At 40.3% G+C, this 25,063-nt stretch overlaps 1 protein-coding gene across 3 annotated transcripts in view; it reads right to left on the bottom strand.

The window, feature by feature from the left end:
• Ddr (discoidin domain-containing receptor 2) overlaps nt 1-25,063 on the bottom strand; it is a 507,427-nt gene that overhangs the window by 174,562 nt on the left and 307,802 nt on the right. For all 3 annotated transcript variants that reach the window (XM_083110009.1, XM_083110008.1, XM_083110010.1), the window contains one exon: nt 6,506-6,737. In XM_083110009.1, coding sequence (XP_082966135.1) covers nt 6,506-6,737 — 232 coding nt within the window. The remainder of the gene's footprint in view (nt 1-6,505; nt 6,738-25,063) is intronic.

Genomic DNA, 25,063 nt, shown 5'->3' with positions numbered 1-25,063 from the left:
TAGAAGCTGGCAGGGGAAGTGGGGAGCGGGGATTTCGCAACAGACCAACCAGACAACAGCACGCAACACAACGCAACACAACGCGGCCGGAAAAAGAACTACGTGAAACTAATTCTACTGGCCGATACGTTTCTAATCGTGTCGGATTGGTCGTTTTCCCGCTCCCCACTTCCTCTGCCAGCTTCTAGAGCGCCCGCCGTAAGAACTGAGAAGAGCTATAACTATTATTAGAGGCAGGGTAAACCCACTGAGGAACCAGGTCGGAAACATTATGACCTTATATTACCCACACCAGAATCGAACCCTAGCCTCCCGTCAGACCCGCTGTGGATTTACAGCTTTCAAATGGGAACCAATTTCGTGCGTTCTTCAGAGCATAATACGGTGTTTAATTCGAATTACTAGCTATTCGAACAGAAGTTTATTCCTCTTGAAGTCATTTCTAATGACGTGATGTTTTTGTTAATTCGAACTTTTTTCGCGCCTATTTGGAGTTCAAATTAAGAAGACTCCACTGTATAATGTTGCGTCCGTATCCTCATCATAGACATGAGCTATGGGTATCCAATATACACACTCCTATATTACACCTTTATATGAGAGTACTACCTTGTGAGTGCCAAGAGTCAGCGATTTTTATTCTTTATATACTAACTTGGCTACATTTTGAATGCACTATTTTGTAATCACATATATTTATTAATGAAAGAAGAAACGTACCAAATGAAGAGGAGGAGGAGAGAAGGCCTGAAGAACCAGATATCCTAGATGTAGAACAAGAAGTAATTACACGGGAAGAGTTAAGGAAAGCTATTAGTAGAATGAAACTAGGAAAGGCAGCTGGTCATAATGGCATTGCACCAGAAATGATCAATTATATTGGAAAGGAAGGAGAAGATCTGTTTCTCAAAATAGTAAATGTAGCATGGAAGGAAAAGAATATAGTGAAGGATTGGGAAATATCAATACCAATATACAAGAAAGAAAATAACAGGGAATGCGGAAATCACAGAGGTATTTCACTACTCAGTGTGACTAGCAAAGTATATTCAAGAATTTTGGAAACTAGACTAAGGCAAGAAATAGAAGATGAATTAGAGGAGACACAAAGTGGATTCAGACCAGGTAGAGGTGTCCAAGATCACATATTTACAATAAGGCAAATAATAGAGAAAGTTATAGAATACAATAGAGAATTATACCTATGCTTTATAGACTTGGAAAAGGTTTTCGATAGGGTGCCATGGCAAGAGCTATGAAAAACCCTAAACAAAAGCAATGTAAACAAAAAATTAGTAGAAGCAATACCAAGTTTCTATAAAACAAATAGGTGCTATGTCCGAACTGGCAATAACAGATCAGAGGAATTCATAAGAACAACAGGAGTAAGACAAGGTGATATTTTATCCCCATACTTGTTTTTCATTCTGATGGATGATGTTCTGAAAGAAATAAAACCAAAGATGAGAAAATTCAAAGTAGAAAATTGGAAACTGAAAACTGTAACTGTATCTGAACTTTTATATACAGATGATATTGTATTGTTTGGAAATTCACAAGCAAACCTACAGAGAAATTTAGAAATAATGGTAATATGTCAAAGAAATATATGAAAATAAACAAAGATAAAACAACTGTGCTACAGATAGAGAGAATAGAAAAACCCTGCATAATAAATCTTGAAGATTCAGAGCTAAAACAAGTACAAAGTTTTAAGTATCTAGGTGTTACAATCAATAGTAATGGAAAAATGGACGAAGAAGTAAACACTCGAATAAAGAATACAAGAAAAGAGTAAAGTGCTCCCCTGTGCATAGCACCACGCCATGAAGGCGTATAGGGGGTGTGGGGCGAAGAATACAAACAGATTATATTCTGCCATAAACAAAGGATTTTTAGGGAAAAAGGAAATAAGCCAAAAAACAAAAATTATTGTGTACAAATCAACTTATGTACCAACATTGATATAAGGAAGTAAATCCTAGATAATTAATGAAAAACAAAAACAAAACTTACAAACAGCCAGTACTACACACACATCGACTAAAACGGTTTGTACTACAGTTGTGTCTGATTAATGATGAGGGCAATTTTGAATTTGAATTCTAATTTGGCCTTTTTTCGTTGAGTGAGGGGTCAATAGAGAGAAAGTGGAAAACAAGAAGAGAGAGTATAAGGGGAGAATAAGAGAAACATAGACATAGGGTAAAGTTGAAGGCCTCCCCAATGTCGTGGTGGTAACGTTTTCGCCTGGTAATCAAGTAGTTCCGCGTTCGATCAGCAGTGGATGCACATAGTGGCTCGGATATAAATTTAAACTGTAGGTCGAATCCCGGTTGGCATGAAGTGGACTTATAACAAACTTTGACAAGTATGAGATTTAGAAACGGAAAATGGGAAGGTGAGATATAGTAAAACAGAGCGATGGAACAGAAAATTGTGGAATGAGAGAGGGAGAAAACAAAATAAATTAACAAAAGGCGAGAGAGGTAGTGCAAACCACAAGGGGAACGGGGTGGGGGGGAAAGAAGGGTGGAACAGAAAGAAGAGATAGAATGAGTCAGCAAAAGAAAAATGCAGGGCATGGGGGAGCAAGAAAGAAAGGGCGAAGAACTAAAGAAACAGAGCAAAATAATGGAACGGGAACACAGAGAAACAGAATAAGAATGATACAGAGAGAGAGAGAGAGAGAGAGAGAGAGAGAGAGAGAGAGGGGGAGATGGAGATGGATGAAAAGCACAAGTGCATGCGATGGAGATAAACCGAGAGAAAGAAGACAGAAAAGAGGAAAGCATGATAGAGAGAACGACAGGTAGAGTAGAAAAGGGAAAGAAGTGAGATGACAGGATCACAGAGGAGAAAGGAGGAGAAGGAGGGAGCCAATAATAAAAGGAGAGAGAGGAGAACAGAAATAGGAAGATGACACACACACAGTCGCACTTAGAGAGAAAGAGAGAGAGAGAGAGAGAAAGAGAGAGAGATGGAGATGGATGAAAAGCACAAGTACAGGTGATGGAGAGAAACCGAGAGAAAGGAGACAGAAAAGAGGAAAGCATGATAGAGAGAACGACAGGTAGAGTAGGAGGGAAAGAAGTGAGACGACAGGAACACAGCGGAGAAAGGAGGAGAAGGAGGGAGCCAACAATAAAAGGAGAGAGAGGAGAACAGAAATAGGAAGATGACACACACACAGTCGCACTTAGAGAGAGAGAGAGAGAGAGAGAGAGAGACACTGAGTTCCACACCCCAATGCGTCCACAGTTGGCCTAAAGTGAAGACCACATCGACATCATTAAGAGGAAATAAGCCGAAGTTGGCAACATTATATTAGAGTCGGGGTTCCGACCAGGTTACCTAGAATTCCGAGGGAGGTAGATCTTGGCAGTTAATGGCTTACAGAAGCCTGGCATGCCGAGGCGGTAATTACGTTGGCATTGGGAGGACGTTTCTTGGCAACCTCGCCTGCCAATTTGGCACCCGACCTGAGGTTGCGGATCGACGAGGCGTTCGTGAGGAACGGGAGAGATGGATGGTGATCTTTTCCCCACCTTCTTACGGTGCTGTGTTTCAGAACCGAGGTTCTTGTAACCTTCTCCGGGGAAATCAATGAAAACACCCACATGGCTGCAAACCGAGGAGTTTCACGGGGCCATTCTAAGATCGAAGAAATTTGGTCCGCTTAGACGGCGTTTGATGGAACATCACCTGGCTGCCTTTGAGATGCTACAGGATAATGAAGTCTTTGTAGATTCTGAGGAGCATTTGTTCAGCTTTTCTCCGTCTCTGGAACCTCCCTATATATTCACCAGTACTTTATCTTGTGTGGAGCTTCAGTTTCATTGACCCTTACCCGATTGCACCCGGAATTGAACCCAGGACCTCTAGCTTACAATGGTGTAACTTTAATCACAACGCTATTGGAATGGCGGAGCCATGAGCTTAACGGGCCGCAAGTCTGTACACAAACAAATCCTACCAGGATCGGAATAGTCTTTTGCATATCTTCGAGTCCAAAGCTTCATGATAGATTAACATCTGCAAATTTGTAATCCAAATATCTTCTGTTCGAAGGCGTACAGAAAGCAGTACACGCTGCTGGGAAGATTGGAAACTGCAGTTTTCCTCCCTCCACGCAATTCCGTTTCCTTTCACGTGTTCATTGGTGGAGCCGTCTCGCGTTACTACTTGCGCAGAGACTTGTTTTCGTTCGCCTGCTCCACAGATAGATGGGACAGGGTATAGTTTATACTTTTCACAACTTTTGCATTAATTTTCGTAAACCATTGTGTGTATTCACAAGTTAGATACCACAAAATAGTTGTATTCACGTCTATGAGAGATATTTTACTGATTTCAACAGTTGTACGTCTAAAAACTTTCAGACCGAAGCGACACTTGTCTCTTGAAAACAAACCTTCATAAATAAATAGTACCTTCCGCACCGAAGCGACAAGGCAAACTGCACGTGTCATTCGGACTGGGCCGTTTTCTCAATTACTTCCAGCGTGTTGCTGCGGCCTATTGTTCGCGCATGCGTGGTGGCAGACAGAATGGGTCCGTGTCACTTGTTGCCAGTCACCTCAGTGTGAAATCCCTGTATCGCTCCGTTCTGAAAGCTTCCTAAGATATCTTCACATTAATTTAATAAAGTGTATAACCTATTTGATTGGAGCTGAGCTTATTCATGTTTGTACGGATAGAACAATTATATGGTGACTGGACACGAAAAACAATGGCTAAAATAGTGCTCACAGGCCCCCAAAAGTGCCCTACAACAATCTACACGGCCAAGTAAGTCCCTTTGCATTTTGCGCATTGAAGCCTTCTACATGGTCAAGTAATAGTTAATGCGTTCAGCCTGTATATCGATGTTGAAGCGAGCAAAAGAGAAGAGCAGCGCTTGTCTGGAATTTCGGGATAAAACCAGGAAAGTCGAAAAAACCTTAACTACGTCCAAATCAGAATTACTGCAAGTACCGTACCCTACATAACCACCTGGCATATTATATCGAAAAATAATCGTAATCTTCTTATTCATAAATTACAGTCCGGATTTCACATCCATGACAAACTTCTATCTTCGCTAAAAGACTACCTGCATGTACGAGAGCAGCGTGTTATCCTATCTGAATCCTCTTCCAGATTTCTACCCGTCCTGTCCCAGGGGAGTGTCTTAGGCCCACTTTTGTTCCTTCTTTACATGGATGATCTGCCCTACAGACTGTCTTCTCTTCCCATAAATGTACTTCTCTTTGATGATGACTATAAACTCTTTAAAGAAATTTCATCGGAACGCGATTCATTAATCCTACAACAAGCTGTTACAGAACTAATTTTGTGGTGTCGCCAGTGAAAACTTGAATTGAATCCTCAGAAATGCTCCTGCCTCACCATTTAATTAAAAAGGAACAAAGTGCTCTCTTTTTATACTCTCGAAAACAGTCCCATCAAGAAGGTTTCCTCTCAAAAAGATCTTGGTGTTATCATCGACGAAAAGCTAAACTTCAATGACCACATTATATAATACTAAACGAACCATGCGTCTCCTTGGCATCTGTATAGGTTCACTGAAATCCAAAACCAATCAGTCATTAGCATATTTTTCAAATCCTTCATCTCTCCCATTATTGAATACTGCTCTCCCATCTGGACTATGGCTTCTAAAACTAATCTTTCCAGGCTTGATTCTGTCCTCAGCTTTTTCCTCGCCATAGAATACCTTCTCTCAGACACCTCCATAAAACAGATATTATGTCTATTTTGAACATCCAGTCACCACACACTTGTCACGAACTATCGGTCATGGAATTTTTCATAAAATCATTAATGGTAAAATTAAAACCGAATTCCTTGTCAACAAATTTCATCTACGAGTACCCGCACGACCAACCCACAACTTAAAGCTCTTTCACATTCCCCCTACAAGGCTCTCCTACAGCGGTTCCTTTACTATAGGCTCCCCCACTTATATAATAACCCGCCTGTAAATGTTGATTTTCTTGTCAGAACATAGTTTCCAACAATTACTAAGAACGTACATGTAACAATTAATTTTTTTGGTCTGCCATTTTGTATTGTCTTGTATTGTCTTGTTTTGTTGTTATTCTCATGCTTTTCTTGTTGCTACAGTTTCAGTATAAAATGGTATTTCGGTACTGTATCTGAAACTTTAAGTAAATATATAAGTATAAAGTCAAACTTCAATAATTTTTCCCTTGCAAGGCCTTTTCGTCAAATGTATTTGTAGGTGAACCGAGATTAGAAATCTACCATTAATTTGCTTTCGAATAATGCCTATATAAACTGGTATTAAGGTGAAATGGATTTTGAATTCATTTTGAAACATATGATTTTTCAACAATTAAATATTATTATTCTATTGAATTACCTTTTGCTTCCAGTTTATCACAAGACAAAAATTGAAACAATCCGTTTACTGACATCTACTGGTAGCGTTTGAACTTCAAAGGTAATGATAAAAGAGACAGGTTACGAAAAAGCTTACCTCCTTTTTGTCCCTGCTTCTCCAGCGGGTCCACTTGTCCATGCCTGGCCTCCAGTACTCCAGCATGTACTCCTCCACATACTCCTGCCCCTGGCCGTTCCCAAATCGTCCCTGCGTTCGTGTCCCCGTGACAGCGTGCAGCGTGTGGAGGTTGATCTCGAGGTACTCCTGCACGTCCCGGGTGATCTGCAGTTTCGGACACCACGCGCCGCCATGCTTGTCATTGTGTAACCTGAAAAATAGAGAGGACCCGTTACTTCGGTCTAAGAATGACTAAATTCATGTCAGGAATGCTTTTTTTATCCGAATTTAGTGTATGTTTGTACCTATCGTCCGAATATCTGGGTTTTTTGGATATCCAAGCGCTCCTTGATTCTACACATTTCATGTTGAATCCTACAAAAATACCGACGAATAATCCCCTTGGTGTTTCAATCTCCTATAATATTACCGATGAATAATTCCCCTGCTGTTTCAATATCCTCTTATATTGCCGACGAATAATTGTGGTGTTTTAATCTCCTGTAATTTCGCGACGAATCATTCCCCTGTTGTTTCAATCTCCTCTAACATTACCGACGAATAACCCTCCTGGTATTTCAATGTCCTCTAACATTACCGACAAATAATCCCACGGTTTCAACCTCCTGTATATTTACAAGGAATCATTCCCCTGGTGTTTCAATCTTCTCTAATATTACCGAGGAATAATTCAACTGGTGTTTCAATCTCCTGTAATATTACCAACGAATTATTCTCCTGGTGTTTCAATCTCCTGTAATATTACCGACGAATAATTCGCCTGGTGTTTCAATCTCCTGTAACATTACCGAGGAATAATTCCCCTGGTGTTTCAATCTCCTCTACCATTGCCTTTCATAAGCTAGAAAACCACATTTATTGCAAGCAAACTTAAAAGAGCACAGGGAAATAATTAGCTCAGTTTCGCTAGCGTACCATTATTTCTCAAAGAAAGAAAAATCTGTTGCTAATAAATCTAAGAAGAGGTGGAATTAAGTTCTGCTCTGAGGGACTAATTAGACCAGCGCCTACTTTGCATAAGGCGGTTCCTCCACCCCAAGCCATTCCTCTTGCAAAGAAACTCAGCCGCATTTGACTTTCCAATCACGTAGTTAAACGCCAATGTCACGTCTGAATTCACTTATTTAGTATTTCCCTCCTTCCACCCTTCTTTTTCGGCCCGCGAAATTTCTCGTGGCTACTCCCCACGTAAAGCTCTCGGCGTGCGAGGAGAAGTTTCCTCCAGTGCGAAATGAATGAGAGGAACGTGAGTTCTTGCCTCGGTTACGGCAGCACGAGCGTCCTGGCAGTGTGCTTCGGGGAGCCCTGATCGCCTGCCCCTTTCCTAGTGATGCAGTTGCTGATATAGATCCGGCGACACTCTCTCCCTCTCTCTCTGCTCTAAGATTCACATTTCTATGTCTACGTGGGCCCTGAGACGTGAACAAATGTGAAGTTGACTGCAGAACGGTCACTTTGGTGGAGAAATCGTTGAGTGTTCGACTTATAATCAATCCTCCGCAAGTTCTTCGTAGGATTCCCGAACAGGGAGTGGTTATTCAAGTGTAATTATTGTCAGCAACAAATAACGTTTACTTTTGTTCTTTCCGACTAACCCCGACGAAAACTTTCCATTAGCATTTTCATCTTGAAGTCGTACAGAGAGTTTATATAATTCTAAATTAAATGTTCTATTAATTAATTCCAATAGTATCAACGAAAATTTTCAGTTGGTTTCAATCCTCACGAATACTCTCGACGAATAATTAATTTCCTTGGGGTTTTAATCTCCTCTAAAATCACCGACGAATAATTCTCCTACTGGTTTCAATCTTCTTAAATCATCGACGACTAATTCTCTTACTGGTTTCAATCCAGGAGGATACAGACGTATTGATGTTTCTACTGCTTTCAAACGTCTCTAACAATCTGCATAAGTAATTGCCTTCTTTGTCCAATCGTCTCCGAAACTTGATGCAAATATTTAAGACCTCGAAACTATCTGTGGATACTTACTGCTCCCTTCAATCGTTTGAACAACCATTTATGTGGCCTTGTATGTGTCCTGAACTACTGTGGCAATACAATTCATTCGATGTTGCATTTTTCCCCGCGTAATCTGCCCCTTTGGAGTCAATTGATTGATTTGGGTTCGAACCCGAGACCATTAAAAATACGATTGATTGATTTGGTTATTTTACTTCGCTTTTCTGTCACTTTTGACTAATCGCGAAGATGAAGATGAGTGGTGATGTGATGAAATTGATGAGAGAACACTTACAAAGATCAAGACTTTCCAGGCCAGGATTCGAACCCGGGACCCTAACGCCGCCATGGAGGTCGGCGGGAGTATTTCCCGTTATAGTTAGATACATCTAGTGCATTATTACGACCTAGACATGTATGTTGTGAAGTAGCAAAGTGTAGGCATTTGCTTAAACACTTTTAATGATATATTTCTGTATCTCGTCTGTATTCTAGTACGTTACTCCATAATTTCTTCTCATTAGGATTGACCTTTTGTTGCGATAACAGTACAAAATAACTAAAATACATCGGAAATGACTGGAACCAGTAGGAAAATTATTTGCCGTGAGTATTAGAGACCATTGAGCCCAATAGCATAATTACTGGTATTGAAACCAGTAGGGAAATTATTATTCGAGAGTATTAGATCCTATTAAAACCAGTAGGAGAATTATACTATAGCAACTGAAACCAATATACTATAACAACGGTCTCTATTTTAAGAGTTATTGCACTTTAAACATAGAAAATACACGATTTCAAAATATACTGCTGGACAAAAAAAACCGGACACCTTAATATTTGACATCTGAATTGCAATTACTTATGAATTACGCTCTCAGTTAAGTATTGAACAATTGAACATTCATTATTGAACATTTTGCATAGTTTTCCATTTACTATTTATTTATTTATTTACTCGTATTTACTTATTTGGGACACCTAGTAGGCTCAAAATTAATTTCATGCAATTTTGTTTTAATTTATTGATTTTCAATTCCTGTTGATGTTATTTTGTTTAATGTCTAGAGAGGCATGAATTTTGGTTCATAGTAACCATAGTAACAGATATTATTGATATTGTCATTTCTGGTGTTTTTCTTGCAAGTGTATTGTAAGTTTGCTAGCTTGAAAATGAGACGTGAAGAGGTAGTAAAAGCAGTAGCTCTTCGTGATGATGGTCGTATATTGCTAGGGTGCTAAATATAGCACAAAGTACTATCAATGAAGCTCTCAGACGGTATGATGCAACTTGTTCCTATGGTAGAAGACCGGGTTCTGGTCGGAAACGATGCACAACAGCACGGGAAGATCGTTTCATGTGTATCATAGTCTTAACGGAACCATCGTACGACTTCAAATATTGTGGCACGGCGTTTGAGAAATGTTCATAGAGCTGTGGTTTCTTCACGAACAGTTCGTAGAAGACTAAATGAAAGTGGTTTATCATCTCGGAGGCCGGCTACACGTCCCAGGTTGTTAGCACGTCACCGGAAGCGAAGACTGGAATTTGCTACACAACACTTACATTGGAATGTGGAGCAGTGAGAAAAGGTTTTATTCTCCGATGAGTCAAAATTCAACCTACGTTCATCAGACGGGTGTGAACAAGTGTACAGAAGACCTAGTGAGCGTTATGCACAATGTTGTTTCGTTGAAATAACACCCTTTCGAGGCGGTGGTGTAATGGTCTGGGGAGGTATTTTTTTACAAGGATACAGAGTTGGTTCTTGTAGAGAATGGCGCAATGACAGCTCGCAGGTATATTACAGAATGTTTTGCAGATCATGTAGTACCATATGCACCATTCATAGGCCCAGATTTTGTTTTTATGCATGACAATGCGCGTCCTCACATTGCAAATATTGTCACGGAGTACTTGGACAAAGTTGGGATTACGCGATGAGAATGGCCACCACAAAGTCTGGACCTAAATCTGATAGAGCATGTCTGGGATCAACTGAAACGACATATCAGAAACCGTGCAATAGTTCCAGGAACAATTGAAGAGCTAAGACTTGCTATTCAAGAAGAATGGGAGCAATTGGACCAAGAAGTGATTGCCAACCTTATTCGAAGTATGCCACGGTGGTTACAAGCTGTAATTGATGGCAGGGGAGGTAACACCCGCTACTAGACAGCTTATATACCCCACCAGTAGCACTTAACAATATTAAAACAAAATATTGCTAAGATTTTTTTTCTAATTTTTTTTGGTAGTTTTCTGTAACTTTCGTTTATGTTCTAATTTAACTTATTAACAATAAATTTTAATTTGCTTTCTGTTGAATATATTCAGGTTTTTTTATTTCCAATAATTTCTGCAACATTTAGTTAGCCTTCGAATCAGAATTTATGCGTTATCACAAAAAATGCAAGTGTCCGGTTTTTTTTGTCCAGCAGTATAGTAGTAGTTATCTGCAGGAAGTGCGCATTGGTGTTATGGGACCGACTTGATGTAAGCTTCTGGCACTGTTTAGTGATAAATGACCTTCAGTCGTTTGGGACAGGCAACCTAGCAAACCAATCAATCATTCCATTGGCAACCAAGCGACCATGTGAACCAAACAACCATTCAAAGAATTACGCTTCCGTCATTATTCTCCTCCTGCAAACATATTTTAACCGCCATTTTTTTCTTTCCCCGGCGCTGTTTTTCTGGTGCGACGTGAGTGGTAGTTTAATTTTCTGGACTTTCCCCTTTTTCCCTTCAAAGACGGAGGGCGTGCCTGGTCTTGGCCCCAGGCCAACGGACTCGGGACCCCTTAGGTCTGGAGTTCGCCTTTAGGCCAAGGAAATCGATAAATGAGTTGGAGAAAGTGGACAGGCTGGAAATTGATAGACTCCAGAAATACGTGACGGAAACGGACATCTGTTCGTTTCGGTCGGCATATAGTAAGTTTTTCACGTTCACGTGACACATGTGATCAATAGCGTACGCAGAATTTCATTTTCGGGAGGTGCTGTAATTGCAATGGTGTATAGGGCATAGCTGATGTCTACAGGGGACGGCGTACACAATAAGATATTTCTTATTAAAAACTTTCCACTCTCAAAAATGGCATTCGGCAGTCATTTTAAGGTGACTTTGCATTTACCACTCTGTTTTCGTTTCGAGTTTTCACTGCTTTTATTTCAAATTATAGATTTTCTCACAATTTCGGAGGGGGCCTCTTCGTACGCCAGTGTATGTGATTGACGAATTTTTATAAGACTCCTAACTTTACTTATAGTCATATACTCAACAGTTGCTGCTTAGGTTGCCGAGCACACTGAGTGGTAAACTCATGACCTAGCCTACGTAGGTTCCCGGTTCATTACCCACTGAGACCGCGGATGTTGTTTGTGAGTGTCCTTTGATCAATTTTATCTAATCAGCATTCATTCTAATGGTTAAGTAACAAACAAATGCAATTATTGCAATTTCAAATAAATACATAGGCCCAAACAAATTTCTTATTATCAAATATTCGTAATGGTTGTACTTTTTCCTAATTTCTATTAATATAATTGTTCAAGCTGTGTTTCATTATACTACTGTAGTTCATGGACGTCGGCAGAATTTTTTTCAGAGAGGGGAAAGCAAGCTAATTTTTTAATTGTGGGCAAACGAGAGGCGTATTCCCCACATGTAATAGCGGTACCCTCCTCAGAAACCACTCATTCAGTATGAAGTCATGTTCCCACAATGCCCTTCAAAAATGAACATAAATTAATGTCATTGAAATGTAATTTTATGTGTGAAATATGTAAAGTTAGATTGGCATTAATTTTCAAGGGGGTGTGGCCCCCATTGCCCCCTTCCGGACGTTCATGCCGTGGTTAATAACCCATCAGTATCGTCAGATATTTACAATGTAATACTTATTTACGAACAGGTGGAGACACATTGTATTCGTGATGAACGATTGAAACCAGTAGGAGAATTATTCGTCGAAAGTATTGGAGACTATTGAAATCGGTAGGATAATTATTCGTCGATAGTATTGGAGACTATTGAAATCGGTAGGAGAATTATTCGTCGAGAGTATTGGAGACTATTGAAATCGGAAGGAGAATTATTCGTCGAGAGTATTGGAGACTATTGAAATCGGTAGGAGAATTATTCGTCGAGAGTATTGGAGACTATTGAAATCGGTAGGAGAATTATTCGTCGAGAGTATTGGAGACTATTGAAATCGGTAGGAGAATTATTCGTCGAGAGTATTGGAGACTATTGAAATCGGTAGGAGAATTATTCGTCGAGAGTATTGGAGACTATTGAAATCGGTAGGAGAATTATTCGTCGAGAGTATTGTTGACTATTGAAATCGGTAGGAGAATTATTCGTCGAGAGTATTGGAGATGATTGCAGGCCCAGTTTCGACTAACAAAGTTCCAAACTTGACGAAATATCAAAGCATACACACACCGTGTATAGTTAGTAACTTGCTTATCGTACATTTAAATAAGTATTCCCAAAACAAAGTCATTAAGTTTAATATGTATATAATAACTTATTAGCATGTCTACAATTGGCGAAACTGCCACTCAAAGTATAATTTCGCTAAGATCCTCCATTACACTTCAATTTTGCGGAATCTCTTTAATACAAACGAGATGTTGGAGGTCTTCAGCCCATTTAGGCGAACTCGCATTAAAAGTTGGACCTTTCCTGGCAGCGGAAATGAGAGAGGGACTTGGAAGAACTTTCTCCCTCTCCCGCTTTCACCGTGAGCGACGCCTTAATGACGTCATTAGCTACACTAACACTGTCCTCCTTGAAATTCCCGAATTGCGGAAGCCTCAAACTTCAAATGGTCATGAAGGCATTTAGAGAGTATTAGAGAGGCATTTAGACCTCTCATTTGGCAACACTGATTCAGTTTCCTAAACATAACTTTCTGTTATGTGCGCTATATGTTTTTTTTTAATGCGATCTAAGTAGAGTTTTGTTTGTTTCATTAAGCTCTAAATACTGTCGATAAATACCCAAATAGTCTTACTGGTTTCAATCGTCTCTAATACTTTCGACGAATAATTCTCCTACTGTTTTGAGTCATTTTTAATATTTCCGACGAATAATTCCACTAATGGTTTTAGTCATTTCTGTTACTTCTGACGAGAAATTCTCCTACTGGTTTGTCATTTCTGTTACTTCCGACGAGCAATTCTCCTACTGGTTTCAGTCATTTCTGTTACCTCTGACGAGAAATTCTCCTACTGGTTTCAGTCATTTCTGTTACTTCTGACGAGAAATTTTCCTACTGGTTTGTCATTTTTGTTACTTCCGACGAGCAATTCTCCTACTGGTTTCAATCGTCTCTAATAGTCTCGACAAATTATTATCCTAAGGGTTTCAATAGTAACGCTTTTGCGACGAATAATTACTCTATTCTTTTCAATTATCTTGACTGCAATCATAACAAATCGTTTAACATGATATTTGTCCATATTGTTTATCAATGTCTGCTTTGGATTCATAACCACTCCCTCGAACCGTGGTCCCTTGCATTAAAAGAGGAACATAAATTAAGAGTATATGAAAATAAAATAGTTTAGAACTGCATAATTTGTATGCATGTCCAGATATTATTAGAATAATGAAATCAAAAAGACTTTGGTGGGCATGTGACAGGAATGGGAGAGGAAATAAGAGTTTCCAGGATTCTTGTTGGAAAATCTGATGGTAAGAAACCAGTAGGCGACCAAGACGAAGATGGAGGGATAACGTTGAGATGGATCTAAAGGAAATCTGTAAGAATGGAAAAAGATTGGATTCATCTTGCCGAGGATAGGGACAGATGGAAGGCTTGTGTTGCGGCAGCCATAAACCTTCGGCTTTATAAAGGCTAGATTGATTGATTGATTGATTTGTATTTTAAGTCCACTTTATGCACAGTAAGGTTAATCGGGACTGGATCTACAGTTTAAAGTGGGATCCGACCCACTATGTGCCCCCACGGGGTATAGAATTTGATTTTAAAATTTTGGGTGCGTCAGCACTTACACTATTTTGCATCCGTCACACTATACAGGGTCCAGCCCCATATCATAACAAAAATAAAAGCGTGTCTGATAACTAAAATTTCCTTACCTTGGTTAAAAACTGAGGCTAAAAAAGGCGCTCAGCACAAATAAGGACAAAACGCAGGACGACACAGAATTATACTGGCCATAGAGCCAGGCGCCAGAACCTCGTTAGTCTGCAGTCCAGGGTGTACTACGTGGAAGTGAGGTTGAATATTGGGTGCACTACGTGGAAGAAGCACCCGGGACCCTTTGATAAAGGCTACAGAGTTGGTTAGTTAGATAGTTAGTCCTTCGTACCGTTCTGCAAGAAAAAATTAATTAATCTTAGAATGCTCTTCTTTCAACTAAATGGGGGAGTTTTTGTTGAGCACTCTGTATCAAGTGACTCTAAAGCTACTAGGAAATTCGATATAGCTGGAAAGCAAGAACGTTCTCCTCACTCATAATTTAAAAATTTCCTTCTCTCTCTCTCTCTCTCTCTCTCTCTCTCTCCACGTGTTCCTTTTTGTAGGAATAACTTCAAAGGTAGTCAGCGATAATCGAGCCAGTAAAATTAATTCTCAGAGCAGGAGCTAAACTCTCAATTCCAAGAAGGATTATCCCTTTCATCTTAATTTCCACGTTGCATACTTACAGGATTAGAAACTTTCGCTCGAACAACGAAAATACATTTCTCCTGTCGCGAATGAAAAATCACGAAAACTTCATACGGGCCAAAATTAAATGTGACTTCGAAGATAGTTGAACATAGTTGCGTGAACAATAGGGTTCGTTAAAAAACAAAACCGTGGGAAGATTTTTGTAGCATGCAACCACATGCACACATCCAACAATATATGATTGACTCGCGTACTTTCGACGTCGCCTTTGCCCACATCTTGTACGCTCGCATGTGTGACTTTCGGCCACTTTGTGGACGCAATCACGTTATGGATGGGGTTCCTCAATGATCTTAAATGACTTTGAAAATATCTGCATGTTGTATTGGATGCAAGGAAACAAGTGTATAAGTTTGTTAATTTGAAAAGTACTCTAATATTGTACAAATATTGAACACATTATTTGTCTATTTTCATAATAATAAACTGGGTAAATAGTGTCCGTTTCAAAATAGTTAGATATTTCATATAAACGAATTGAATAGCGACACTATATTGGAAAAGCAGTATTTACGTATTTTGTCATTTTCACATTTTTAAACGTAATTGAAAAATAATTGTTTTCCGTCATTCCCATCAAATTTCTACCTCTCATCTGTAATAAATTCTGATGCTCATGCTTTGAAATTCGAAAAATCTAACATAATTCCCTTACAGTAGTTTTCGGGGTGAAAATAAACTTTCATTAAGTTCCCTAGCAATATCCGTTTCCATGGACAACAACAAGCACGGCAAGTTCTAAAGAAGTGTTCGTTATTATATCCCTAAACATTTAGTTAAAACAAGCACGATGTAGATATTTTCGCTTTGAGTATAACAATATATACGTAATTGTATCTGTACTGAATCTTCTTCGTAGATGTCACCCTTGTTTGAAGCACCGTTTCAAAATCAGAAGTTCATTCATCTATGTGTGATCTGTGGGAAATATAATGTAGCTATTTTTTTTTTAGACAATTAAGAATTGAAGGAAACAATGTGTGCTGCAAAAATGCCCGTAAAAACGGTTGCTAAGGACGTGAAAGAAGGGCACTTTCACCCATAAAAAAGAGCAAAGTGAGCGATTTTTTAATTTTCTAGGTCTTTTGGGACAATTTCATGGGGGGTCGTAATCGAGTATTTTTTGCCTCCGGGGCTTCCTTCATGGAGAAGTCAGTGAGTGGGTGAGTGAGTGGTGGGATTGGGGCTTTATATATATTGGATTGATTTATTGATTTGCTTTAATTTACTTCGCTTTTGTGCCACTTTTGGCTAATTTGCGAAGATGGGGATGAGTGATGATATGATGAAATTGATGAATGGACACTGACAGACATCCATGCCCAGGCCGGGATTCGAATCTGGAACCCCTGCGACAATATATTTATACGTAAGGTCAACCGCACACCGGATGCGTCACGACACTACGAGTCATTCTTGTCGAAAGCCGTCTCAGTGAAGGTTTTATCATAGTCCCTTGTAAGAGGTCGAAAACAAGATGAAACACTTGACTCGAGTCACCTTGCGACAGGTTGCAACGAAACAACGAGGGCCCGTTGAATTTGGTTGGTTGGTTTGGTGTCTTAAGTCCACTTTATGCACAGTAAGGCTAATCAGGACTGGATGTACAGTTTAAAGTAAGATCCGAAACACTATGTGCCTCCACCGGTTATCGAAACTCAAACCAAACCGTGGGATTTAGTCTCGCGTGGAGCAGCTTGCGACAACACGATCTGCGCATGCGCCAATCCTCCATCCACTTCAGGCACATACATCTAATCACAGACCAAAAACGGGGACAACTTGAAGCCAGGAATGAAACATAGCCATAGAATCTTACATTAAATTATTAATATCGTATTTTGTAACCAATTTCTTGCTAGAATTATATTCATTTCATAATACAAACTGATACATCAATTCTACATACACATTGATGCACTGATTCTGCTGTAAACTGTTATACTTCTAATGCATAGTTACCCACTTCCCAAATTACAAAGACAGACCTAGAGCTACTTCGTACATGGACGAAATCTATCAGATTTTAGCCAACAAATTAAGTCGTCTTGCCGCGTCGTGTCACGTGTTTATCGTGCCAATGTTTGTCGTGTATATTGCAGTCATGTGGTGTACTCAGAACATCAAGGCGGTAATCCACTTCTGCCCATACACGCCTCAGCATATCGCCAGTAACAGTTAGGATACTCTCCGTTATTCTTCTTCGAAGAGTAGCGACATCTGGAACAGGAGTGTGATAACCACAATCTTTGACATACCCCCAGAAGAAGAAATCCAAGGGTGTGATATCAGGAGAGCGCGGTGGCCAGGGAATAGGTCCATCACGGCCTATCCTCCTGCCAGAGAAATGCCTATCCAGAAGGCCTCCAACATCCTTGGACCTATGAGGGGTGTTGTCATTTTCCTTATTCATGCAAGTGCTGCATTTACTTCTTGTGTTAAATGGTAAAGGTTTTTCGTTATTTTGCAATCAACAGCATTGTTCTATTGCATGTAGTTTCCGAGCTATGTTTTTTGTAATGGTACCGGGACTTTATGAACACCCTGTATATCTTCAAGTTAGTATAGTTATCTACCCGCCCGTGGTAGCTGTTGTCCAGATAATAGCAATGACGCGATGACGTTTTATCGGTTGCAATAAGAGTTAACATACAAAATATTCGGGTAATTGTTTTCAGTTTCACAAAAATACATATTGTATCATGGCAATGCCTACTAGCTCCATCTGTAGTTCAGCCACCAATCACAATGTTCTAACATGACCAATTCACACGTTTCTCTAGAAAGAAATTTTCTCGCCTCTAGTATTGGAAACTCTGTACAAGGAGTCCCGCAAGGCAAAGAGGATTTGCGGGGTTCGAAGCGAGGCTGGGAGCTTAATTCCCAGCGCCATCTCCTCCAGAATTCCCGGCAAATCCCGCGGATAAGCATCGGGATTGTAGACGCTGGGTTTCGCACAGGAAAAAAGGTGGTAAAAATTGGAGTTAGTATTGGTCCGGAGAAATGGATGCTTCAGTAAACGACACTCGCAACAGAATACGAGTGACCATTTCAATAAGAACGAAACAGCGGTGCTGTCCGCTGGAATTGGCCAACTGGATTTCGTTTCTCTCTGTAATCGATTTCTCACTGTGATAAAAGATGGCGGTTTCTTTCCTTCCGTAGGATAGGCTTCATTTTGGAAACCAATTTCATCAATAGAGACAAGACTTGACAGATTTTTTTCGTATTGTGAGAGGTGGTTTGGATGCTTGCAGATTGGACATTCATACTGAGCCATTATAGCACATTAGTGCTATTGAAGGTGTATCCCATACAAGATCTTAGTTGTTGGAAGTTTTATGTTTCCAGTGAATACCTTCTTTTAGATTAGGATAGCCCATTTCTAACGTTTTCTCGGTTAATGAGTCACACGCCGTTATTTTACTTTGCTTTTCTGTCACACTTTTGGCTAATCACGAATGAGTTGAAAGGTTTACAAATAGGTTGATGATGAGTTTGTTACAAGTTTGCTTTATGCACGGATAGCCTAATCGGGAGTGGATCTACAGTTAAAAGTGGGGTCCGAACCACTATGTGCTTCCACTGGATATCGAATTCGTCACCCCTTGGTACTTTAGTATTATCCGGACCACCTCATTACATTTCTCAAGTGGCCCGACCCTGTGGCCGAGTGGTGTCGACCTCTGTGGCGAAGTGGTTAGCAGAGCGCGCTACAACGCCAGGGGTTCTGGGTTCGAGTCCCGGGTAAGGCATGGGTATTTGTGTTCGTCCAGTTGATAAGAAACAAAGAAAAATGTAAGAATTGAAAAGTGTAAAAGTGAGAAAAAGAGTGAATGGTGGGGGATACCTCCGTGTAGGGGGTATTTCCTTAAAAAAAAAAAGTGGTTAGCACATCGCGCTGCGACGCCAAGGGTCCCGGGTTCGAATCCCGGTCGGGCTTGGTTGTTTGTGAATGTCCATTCATCAATTTCATCATTTCATCACTCATCCCCATCTTCGCAAATTAGCCAAGAGGCACAAAACGCGAAGTAAAATAAACTAAATGAAATCAAAAAAATTCTCAAGTGATTTATTGCTTTGTGTAATTGTGTAATCGACATTCATTATGATAAGAACCTAACCTAACCTAATCAAATACAGTGTTCCTATTACGTCCATAAGTGTTTCTTTTACTTCCCCAGAAAACAGGTAGTCCGTGTAATACTAAAATACCCAAAGCGACGTAGTTACCAACTACGCCATCAAGGAGGCATAAGGCATTTTCCCCTATGAACTTTCGTTTCGACGATATGAGCTCTTCAAAAATGGTGTTACTATCCTACACAAATGCAGAAGCATCATACAGATTCAATGTTGCCACTGGCATTTATATTTTACTTAGGTCATTTTCCATTGCTTTCCTGCATCTTTCCACATCAGTGTGGATGAATGTTGAAGCAAACAGACGACAACGAGGATTCGAACTTGCTATCTGCAGAGGATTACTTTGTCAGTAAGGTGGCTAATGCTTTTTACAAAATAACGAGAAAGTCAATATATGTACGCATGCAAGATATCACGATTGCATACCCTGAACACAGCTCCAACAATGATATGACTCTATATGCCTTCAGGACTCATGTACCGGGTGGTTATAATTACAGTTGCCCAACTCAGAGCCCTCTGTAGCCTGTTTGAGGCATCGTAGAACTGTGAAATTTTGTGAATCGACTATGCAGACCATGGGGAAGAGCATGGCGATGGAAAAAAATAGTTGTATTTTTCGCCACCAGGTGCATATGTGGCGCTACTACAATCGGCTACCAACAGCTATTACAGCTTGAATATACATGCTAATAGCACCAAACAGGACGCCTAACCTACTCACGTTTGCATCTTAGAGTAGTAATAAACATGTGAATAAGTTAAGCAGGTTAATTTTTGTTAGTACATGCATACGTGAGTAGGTTAGGCATGTCACGTTTGGTGCTTTTAGCGAAGTTGCTATAGCTGTTACTAGCTGCTTGTCTCAATGATAAGTAACGAGACTTTATGTACAAAATTACATGCTATTTCCTTCTACAATTCACTGCACCCGATAAAATATCTCGTGCATTGAGGCGCAAAAAGCCTAACAATAGACGCAGAAACCGAGAACGTTCTTTCCAACATTCCTCTGTTTGTCTTCTGCTTTTCACGCCCAGGTTGGCCCGCATAAAGAATTAAATGCACGTTAGTGGACCATCTAATTAAGCTTTGATGCATAATTCCCGGCTCTTATTGTTCCGAAACTATTGTTCTTTCAAAACCCCCGCCCCGCGGCTGCGTTCCGCCCCTGCCCTTTGTAATTAGAATATGGGCAACCCGCTCGAATATGATACCGCAGGTCATAGGTGGTTGCTGTACAAACGCCAGTTGCGGCAGGGGGGAAAGGGGGGGCGATGTTTTGGGGGGAGGGTTGATATGTAGTTGGATATGGCGAAATTCAATGCGGTGTTTGTCGGAATGAATGGTCTTTCGGTCACAAAGGATTCAATTTCATGCCCTGGTTGCACTCCACTCAAAGTCTATTTACGGCCCCTGGTGGCCGAATTTTTCACTTAAATTGAGGTCCCTGAAAGCATACGCCCCCCACCTCTTCTCCCGCTCTTCTCCTCTACTTCTAAATTGGGGGTTATCAGCGAACTGAACAAGTTGGAGAGAGGGGAAAACTTTAAATATTTGCTCGTCTATTACGGGGTCCATTATATCGGGATATGGTCCATTGGTGCGTAAAGAAAACGCATTGTGCATTTTGATTCTCTTTTGTTATACTTTTTAACAATGGTGTTAATAATGCAAAGTTTTGCTGGTTCTTGGATCTGCGTAGGAGGATTTAATTAGTGTGGTTAGCGTGCCTGACTGCCTAGCCAGAGCATCTGGGTTTGAATCCCAAGGTTAGCGTTCCGACAGCTAGCAATCGAGTCTGTAATGGTATAAGTCTCAGGCCTTCTTAAACCCGAAGGTTTATGGCTGGAGCAACACAAGCCTTACATCTGTCCCTATCCTGGGCAAGATCAACCCACTTTTTCTATCCTTACCGATTTCCTGTAGGTAAATCTCAACGTTAACTCTCCATCATTGTCTTAGCCTTCCTACAGGTCTCTTACCATCAGGTTTCCCAACAATAATCCTGTAAACTCTTCTTTCTTCACCCATTCGTTCCACATAACCTGCCCATCTATGTCTTCTTGATTTAATTATTCTAATAATATCTGGACATAATGGTGTAATATGCAAGTTCGTTTACAAATAAGAGAAGTGGGCACTTTAGTGTCAATTGAAAAAAATACACCACCTAGTCTTTAAGTGCCACTGTGGTAGATGCACGGTGAAGTTTAAAAGGCGGTTTAAAAGGTTTTTTATTATTAACTTTGAAATACCGGTATACAATACATGGATTGATTGATATTTTGCTGTAACATTATTTGTTTTCAATTAATAAATGTGAAAAGTCAAAGATTTTCTCCTCACAAATATTTCTTCAGTAAATTCATGCTTTCGAGCAATGTTACACATGTTAAGCCGTTCTTTAAAATATTGCACTACAGCGTCATTGCGTCATTATACACGTAAGCGATCGAAGACATTTTTCCTTTATCATTACATGTTTCAAAATTCGTTATGACAGAAGTAATTCTCGAGTTTTCGTAGATGTATTGCTTCCTTTTGGCTTCCCGTTCAGCATCTTCTAGCTTCTTAAGAAGTAAAGCTGAATATTCTGCGGATTCTTTCAATTTGTTCACCAAAACGAATATTTTATATGATTTCTTGCTAAGAGATGCATTAAATTTAATGTTCAACTTGTTCATGTTCTGGTGGCGTTATCCAGATTACGTAATTCGCCATCTTCTGCCCTGTTTTAAGATATCATGAGCTATGTACGCATATTCCACGACTTACGTACGTAAATTCCACTTTCAGCATTGCAGGTGTTACAACCATACCTCTTCACTTTTCCCTGCACTCAAAGTCCACTAAATTGTACGCAAATTCCCCTTTCAGCATCGCAGGTGTTACTACCACACCTCTTACTTTTCCCTGCACTGAAAGTCCACTAAATTGTACGCAAATTCCTCTATCAGCATCGCAGGTGTTACTACCACACCTCTTACTTTTCCGTGTACTCAAAGTCCACTAAATTGTACGCAAATTCCTCTATCAGCATCGCAGGTGTTACTACCACACCTCTTACTTTTCCGTGTACTCAAAGTCCACTAAATTGTACGCATATTTCACGTAATCCTATTTCAAGAGCAAGATTGAAACACTCCCTTTCTCTGCAATCGCACACACACACACTGAAAGGAGATTTTTCCAGGAACAAGGAGAGTTAAAAGCACGTGAGTGCTGCCATCTATTGATGGGTTATAAAATCGGGGGCATTAATTTTCATTCATGCCTCGTACTGTATGCATGTTTGGCCAGCTACTTTCTCAGCTCTGGAATGGCACACATTATATGGATAATTGGCTAGAAAATGAGGCAGTAAAAATAATGAGGAATGAAAGACACGGATGAGAGCGTAGAAGTGCGGAGAAAATATATGGCCCAAAATTTAATCACCAGGAGATATGATCACACCTCCCGACACGTTAAAAAAAAATCCACGGTGTAATGGCCATCACGTTAGGTTTCCCGAGATGGATGGGGGCTGGATATGGATGGGGAAGGAGGGGGCAGAGGTGGCAGTGCTCGTTAAGAACGTGACGTATAGCGAGTAAAATCGGATTTAGTTTCGAAGACCCCAGCTGCAGTCTGGGCCATGAGCTTGTCACATCGGAGGTAGGAGATGGGACAACCTACCATAATCCAATCAGGGAGGATTTAATGAAATCGCACCGTCCCTGAGATACAGCCCTTGTGTCTCCATAAGAGGGTGCAGTGGTTCTTTCAGAGTGTTCTGTACAAAGGCGTGTTCAATGGTGAGCTAATATCCGCGTGTAGGGCGTTCACCCCATATTGTGTTAATTTTTTTCATAAATGAAGAGTACATGGGAAAAACCTTATAAATCCAACTTTATCGATGGCAATAAATAGCTCCGTTAGTGTATTTTTGTATGGTGTAGCTATACAGGGGAAAAACTCTGCACGTCATGAGAAATGTGAAAGTTTCAAAATGGTGTACAGGAGGAAAGTAGGGAGTCCTGAAAGTTTGAATTTGTAATCTAAACAGGAAAGTGTGACTTATCAATCACTTTGTTGCTGAGAGTCTAATCAAGACAGGTTGACAATCAGATCCAGGTTTTTTAAATCTAGCTGGGTAGCCAATCGAGACAGGTCGACAATCAGATCGAGATTATTTAAATCTAGCTGAGTAGCCAATTGAGACAGATCGACAATCAGATCGAGATTATTTAAATCTAGCTGAGTAGCCAATCAAGACAAGTCGACAATCAGACCTACATTCTTTAAATCTAGCTGAGATCTGAAGATTGTTGCTGAGGGTTCAATCAGGACAGGTCGAGATTTTTTAAATCTAACTGAGTAGCCAATCAAGACAGGTAAACAATCAGATAAAGATTCTTTAAATCTATCTGAGTAGCCAATCAAGACAGGTCGACAATCAGATCGAGATTATTTAAATCTAGCTGAGTAGCCAATCAAGACAGGTCGACAAACAGATCGAGATTCTTTAAATCTAGCTGAGTAGCCAATCAAGACAGGTTGACAATCAGATCGAGAATATTTAAATCTATCTGGGTAGCCAATCCAGACAGGTCGACAATCAGATCGAGATTATTTAAATCTAGCTGAGATCTGAATATTATTTCTGAGGGTTCAATCAAAACAGGTCGAGATTCTGTAAATCTAGCTAAGTAGCCAATCAAGACAGGTCGACAATCAGACCGACATTCTTTAAATCTAGCTGAGTAGCCAATCAAGACAGGTCGACAATCAGATCGAGAATATTTAAATCTAGGTGAGATCTGAAGATTGTGTCTGAGGGTTCAATCAAGACAGGTCGAGATTCTTTAAATCTAGCTGAGTAGCAAATCAAAACAAATCGGAAATCAGACCGATATTTAAATCTAGCTGAGAGCTGAAGATTGTTGCTGAAGGTTCAATCAAGACAGGTCGAGATTCTTTAAATCTAGAGTAGCCAAACAAGATAGGTTTTCAATCAGATCGAGATTCTTTAAACCTAGCTAAGTAGCCAATCAAGACAGGGTTACAATCAGATAGAGATTCTTTAAACGTAGCTGAGTAGCCAATCAAGACAGGTCGACAATCAGATCGAGATTCTTTAAATCTAACTGAGAGCTGACAGTTGTCTTCTGAGAATCCAACTAAGACCTGCGACACTACAGTATTCTCACCACGGGATCATCTGCTTGCAACGCAAATTTGCAATTTGCTGTTTCTACATTTCTCCTCTACTTTCTTCCATTCAGAGCGCTAGACCACCACTGCTTTCTCTCCACTCAAGCAAGTTGGTATGAAAATCCTTGGAGATTAATCTGACCAGTTGGCAACAGTTCAAATCCGCCCTTCCTCTGGCCAAAGTGCTTAAACCCCGTGTTTTCCACGCGCGACCGAGGCAGGTGAGTCCACAATTTTGGTTCTTGCGGCCGGCTGTTATCCGCGCGGGTTTCGCATCGCACCTGGGACCTTGGCTGAGTGCGCGTTACCGCACGGCGGCTGAGCAGTCATAATGCCTCCCCGAATCATTACAAGTTGGAGAGGTTTACGGTCTTCAGCCGGAGCTTTATCCCACACTATTGTTCCTGAGTTCTACATCCTAGGTGCAATCCTGCACAATCTTTCGCTCTGGTACGAGTGTACGACTACACGAAACAGAAGCGCTGAGCCTATT

This window comes from Lepisma saccharinum, chromosome 23, assembly GCF_977018435.1.
Source record: "Lepisma saccharinum chromosome 23, izLepSacc3.1, whole genome shotgun sequence".
Lineage (NCBI taxonomy): Eukaryota > Metazoa > Arthropoda > Insecta > Zygentoma > Lepismatidae > Lepisma > Lepisma saccharinum.
The sequence above is the reverse complement of the archived record's forward strand: the minus strand, read 5'-3'. Positions and strand labels throughout refer to the sequence as shown.